Here is a 6,112-nt window from a genome sequence, read left to right on the forward strand (position 1 = left end):
AAAGCATTCTTGGAAATTCTGTAGATTTTCATGGTTTTACTGTTTACTGACTCAAATTTTGTGATTTGGTTTTTAGGGACAACACCTTAATTTATTGGAGTACCATGTGCCACAGAGATGGGGATGCCTGGCAGACTTGTTCAAAGTTCTAGAGAACAAGAAGACTTTGTTGAACATAAAACACTACTCTATTAATCAGACCACGTTAGAACAGGTAATGTGTATCAAAGTAATTAAACACTTTGTAGTTGAAATTTTCCATCTGGTATTTTTGGACACATAAAACATTGGTCAAATTCTATTAGTAAACATAAAATATTAGAAGTTACGTTAATTTTTAAAATTCAGATACATGGTTTTGTATATCATTTAATTTTTCTGAAACTATGATTCTTTTTTTGCAAAATAATTTTATTTTATATTAAACATAAAAATAATAATAATAGGTTATAATTATATTGAGCATTAAGGTTTATAAATCAATTTGTATGTGACATTTCATGTGATCCCCACAGTATTCCTGTCAGGTACTTACCATTACAATTTCCATTTGAGATATATGGAAACTGATAGAGATTCAGTGACTTACTCAGGGTCATGAAGAAATCATAAGCGTCTGAGTTTGCTAGGTCTGGGGCTCCATATACCATACCAGCTAACCAGTCACTTTGATAGAATTCTAATATAACTTGACCTCTTTTTACTTGGATTCAGACATATCATAGGTTAAGATCATCCCCCTTATGCATACAGGTGCGTGCAGGTGCATAAGCACATATATGTACACATGCACACACATGCATGCACACATAATCAGTAAACTTCTTACTCAAACAAAACTTGTTGAAAGGAGACCATCAGTATTGTTTCCTTTTCTAAAATGAGAAAGAGGTTCTATTGTAAGTATACACACACAAAGACAGACACATATATGCTGTGTACATATATATGTACATATATACATGCACATATATGTATACACACATACATGTGTATACATACATATTTAAAATATAAAACCCTATATGAAAAAACCCTTCAAATTTTGCTTATATAGTACCAAGGATTGATAATCAAATCACAGGCCTGATTTTTATTTAAAAAATTCATAACTATATTTACACAGAAGAAAATGTCTAGTTGATTCATTAATGTTCTAAATAATGGTCTCCTAGGATTTCCTTGGAGAAGCAACATGGTAGAGTAAAAAGAATACTAGCCTTTGATAAAGAATACCTCTGTTTGAATCTTGTTTCCACTACTTATTAGTTTGTACAATTAACTAACTGTATTACCCTGGGCAAATCAATTAATCTTTTTAAGTCTCAGTTTTCTTCCTTATAAAAAAGAAAAATATACTTCTTCCATCCAACACAAAGAGGAAAGTGCTTTGTAAACAGAGTGTGATCTAAGAGTAGCTATCATTGTTATTAGTGATGATTTGGAATTTGTGCCAGAGAAGGAACCAAGGTAAAGTGGAAAGATCACTGATTTGGGGCATCTGTAGTGGATCAGTGAAATTGGATGCAGAAAAATATACTTCAGTTTTCATTAGACTAATTAAAATTTATGATTTAGTTATGATTTAGTTGTGATTTCAAAAATAATCATGTTCTATTGACAAGAGTTCCTTACCCTTTTGGCACCTGCCAAAGAAGCTCGTGATAAGCACACACACACACACAAGATTAAGAACTTCTACTTTAGAGTTAGAGTTATGGATTCACATCCTACCTCTGTTACTTATTGGTGATTACTTGGGCAAATTATTTAATCTCTCTGAACTTCAACTTTCTCACCTCTAAGATTAAAAGGTTATACTTTAATAGCTTCTAACATCACTTCTGACTCTAAAATATCTTATTCTGTGAGGTACCAGCATCGTTGAGATCACAGATTCATTTAAGTACCAAAATATTAGAAAAAGGAACTGAATCTGTGATTTGATTGGTAGAGGGAAATCTCAGATAAGAACTCTTTCAACCAATGAAGCTCCATACCTTATCTGCAACTTAGAGACTTAAAAGGTTGCCTACATCACTAATAGGTTAAGTGACTTAGTTTCAAATAACTAATAAGTGTTAAGTGAGGTCTGAACCCAAGTCTTCTTGGTTGTAAGTACTCTATCCATCCTAATTTCTCTATCTATCATTCCATGTTTCCTTGCATCAAATTATTATTATTAGTAATTATTATTATTATCATTAGGAGAATTAGTGGTACTAGTAATCAATGAATAAACATTTATTAAGCTCTTGCTATATCCTATGCACTATAGCAAATGCTGGGGATACAAAAAGAGGCCAAAAAAAAAAATCCCTGATCTTGAGAAGCAACAAAGCTTAGGTACATTTTCTGAATTGGAATTTAAAAACATAAATATCTCATCTGATGATACAAGGTTGTTTTCAACAAAAGTAAGAGTAACTTTTAGTAGGGAAAAATAAATAGCTTTCTAAGAAGTTGAGACCATAATAAATGGACCACTTCTTTCATAGCTTTCTAACAATATTTAGTATTCACGTTATATCTTACAGGTTTTTATTAGCTTTGCAACCCAGCAGCAGCAGCAAACTCCATATCCTACCTACCCTACCTTTGAGTCTTCCACCAACCATATTCGTCCTCATCCTGTGTCAATCTAGCTTCCAAGAAATACTTCCACCAAAGAAGTTCTAAGCAGTTGAAAACAACTCTCCGCATGGGGGAGGACTCATCATTCAGTACCCGAAAGAAACAACCAAGCTCTTCTCTTTACTTTGGATATGAGAATAATAAGTCTGAGAGGCTAAGTAACTTGTACAAAGCCATACAGATAATTCATGGACTAGAGAAGAACCAAGGTCTGTTTATTCCTTGTCCAGTTCTATTTCCTTTAGATACATTAACATACTTTCTTTGTATTTGAGATCACTTTCAAGTCAGGAATTCATTGAGTTATAATGCTGTGACAAGGAAAATATTGTCTCATTTGCACAAGTGATGCTCTCCATATACATTAAAATACTTATTATTTAGCCCTGCAGTCATATGAAATAAATTGAACAAGTAGCCATAAATTATCCATGACACAATTTTCCCTCAAGCCTTCAGGTTTTAATATTTCTTTTTGGGAAGTGGGAAGAGACTTAATAGTGGTAAATTCTGCTTTCCTTGACTTTAGCCTTAATTTCTTTGTTCCTAAGAAACAGAGAATTCAATCCTGTGTACAAGTAAAAAACCATAAGAATATAACTTTGACCAATAATATTTTAGCTAAATGAAATCTCTTATAACCTTCTTAAAATGAAGTCTTTAAATATACCATCATTTTGAGAAGGAATCTACTCTGTATTTAAATAAAATTGTCATTTAAAAATACGTTTTTTCTAAAATAATAATGATAGTAGCTAGCATTTCTATAGTATGTTAACATTTTCAAGGTGTTTGACATATGTTATATCATTTGGTTTGCCCTGGTCAAGAAGTGATCAGAATTTCTTAGGACAGAAACTGCTCAATTGATTTTTGTTAATATCACCCGGAAAGTCAATATGGGGTGGCTAATTTGATTTTTATTTGATTTTTTTGTGCAAATAAAGTCACCGAATAATATTTTGTGTTAATTTAGGAGAAAAGATTTTCTTTTTGGTAATATTTTATTTGCTATGATGAGATATAATTAGAATCTATCCATATTGTTCTTAATTGCACCATTTTCCAAGGATAATGCTCAAAACCTTAGACTTTCTTAGCCAATCAAGGATTGTTTTGCCAGGAGTGTCTCTGAGCCATATCCATGTAATTCTTTCTTAAAGATACTGTGGTTTCTCATATTTTAACCTATTTTCATTGTCCAAAATAGGAAATAAAATTATTTTGTCTTAAATCTTTAAAAACTTTTGAAATACGACCAATCTTATAGCGGTGAATAAAAAATTTATCCTTTAATTTGTCCTGATCCTTGTATGGTTTTCTGTTTGTGGTTATATGTTTTCTTCTTTGTAGCTTTATCTGTAATCTTTAGGGACCCAAACTAATTCAAGTAAGATGGAAATGAAGCTACTTTTAAATGTTGAGAAGGCTCAAATCAAACTGAGTTGTAGTGTGCTAGATTGTACTATAGGATATTTTTTCTCAGCTAGAGTATTCATAAAGTTGAAGTTTCAAAGTATACCATTGAATAATGTCCTTAAAAAAATAACAGAGGGAAAACATGCTAAAGACCACATCCCACAAGACTGAATATAAAAGGTCAAATCTTATGTTAATGTTGAAAATGTCATTGCATCTTTGAATCTTGCAAATGCTTTATGCCTTTGGAGTTACTTGTTGTCTTAGGACCTATGGACTTAAGGTCAAAAACTGAAGATTTCTTTTTTAAAAGAAATGTACCTCTCTCTGAAAGTAGGAGTGATTCATAAGGTTTCCAGCAGAGATTACAGTCTGAAACATTTCAAAAATGGGAAAAAATAGCATAATTAATATTTGAATGCTTATTATTATAGCTAAAATGTTCAACTTTATTCTCAAGTGAATGAAAGAGAATGTGACATGGCTGATAGGGCAGTGGATTTGGAGTCAGGAATGCTTGATTCCACATCCTCCCTTGGACACTTATCAGTTGTATGAACATGGCTAATTCTTTTAATCTGTGTGCCTCATTTTCTTATCCATGTAATGACAGCTGGATTCAGTTGTCTCTAAGGTCTCTTCTACTCTTAAGTCAATGAAGTAATAACTACCATTTTCCTACTAGAAATGGAGGATCCAGCCAACCTCGTATGGTTCTCCTCTCTTTCCCACACCTTCCTAGATTTCCATCTATCTTCATAACATCTTTCACATTTGCTCCCTTCTCTCCTCTGTTGCTGCCACCATACTTCTGCGGGTCCACATCAGTCCACGCCTGAACTGTTGCAATAGCATTTTAGTTGGTCCCTCCAGCTTTAAATCACTCCCCATTCAACTATCAAAGTGATCTTCCTAAAGCTCAGGTCTGAAAATGTCACTCCCCTCATTTAATAAATTCCAGTAGCTCCCTATTACTTTTAGGATCAAATATAAAATCCTTTGTTTGACTTCCAAAGTTTTTCATAGCTTGGTCTCATTTTCCCTTTCTATCCCCCTTACATCTTACTCTCCTCTACGTATTCTACCATTTAGTGACCCTGGCCTTCTTCTTCTTCCTTACACTAGGAACATGGCATGTTCCAGCTCTGGACATTTTCATTGGCTTTCCTTAAGGACTGGAATTCTCTCCTTCTTCTCTGTCTCCTGGCTTCCTAGATTTCTTTTAAGTCTTGGCTGAAATTGCTTTCTACAAGAAGTCATTCTTGATCTCCCCTTAATGTTAGTGACTTCATTCTGCTTTTTTTTTAAGTTTCCTATGTATCCTCTATGTGTCTTGTTTACTTGTTGTCTCCTCTGTTAGACTGTGAAGTCCTCAAGGGCACGGGCTATTTTTGCCTTTTTTCAAATCCCCAATGTTTAATCTATGATCAGGCACATCCTAAGGACTTAAAAAATGCTTGCTGACTTTTCTTGACTTTCATCCCTGTAATCTGATGACCGTTTTAAACAGGAAAAAAAAAAAACCCAGAGATAAGGTCATAAAACTTTTGGCAAATGGCAATTCATTCCTATGAAGATGTTGCATTTGCATAAAACATGCCGTTGCAGCATTGCAATGATGCTCTTGCAGTAATCTAGGCATGAGATTCTGAACAACTTAATAAAATATGGTTGCAGCCATCTGCTACACTCAAAGAATAATAGTTTACAATGCTGCTTCCAGTCTCCATAACTTTCTTAAAGCAGGTTAACAGATCCTCTGAATCAACCATTTTCAAGTCTTTAGAGGAAGGGAGGAAAAAAAAACCAAGCTTTTAAAAATTACCTATATGCCAAACACTATGGTAAGTGCTTTACAAATATTATCACATTTGATTCATACAACAACTTGATGAGGTTGACATTTTATTGTCCCTATTTTACAGTTGAAGAAACTGTGGTATATTTGAAGATTCTTGTCTCGGGTCACACAGCTAGTAAGTGTCTGAGGTCATATTTGACTTCAGGTTTTCCTGCCTTCATGCCAGCCACCTTATCCATTGTTCCATCTAGCTACCTT

General features: G+C 33.5%; 1 protein-coding gene across 1 annotated transcript in view; it reads left to right on the forward strand.

The window, feature by feature from the left end:
• The window catches only part of ABCA13 (ATP binding cassette subfamily A member 13), a 371,167-nt gene extending 367,263 nt beyond the window's left edge, over nt 1-3,904 (forward strand). The window contains exons 47-48 of the mRNA XM_072598129.1: nt 77-214; nt 2,538-3,904. Of these exons, the coding sequence (XP_072454230.1) occupies nt 77-214; nt 2,538-2,645 (246 nt within the window). The 3' untranslated portion in view covers nt 2,646-3,904. The remainder of the gene's footprint in view (nt 1-76; nt 215-2,537) is intronic.
• The last annotated feature ends 2,208 nt before the right edge of the window (nt 3,905-6,112 follow it).

Source organism: Notamacropus eugenii, chromosome 3, assembly GCF_028372415.1.
Source record: "Notamacropus eugenii isolate mMacEug1 chromosome 3, mMacEug1.pri_v2, whole genome shotgun sequence".
NCBI lineage: Eukaryota > Metazoa > Chordata > Mammalia > Diprotodontia > Macropodidae > Notamacropus > Notamacropus eugenii.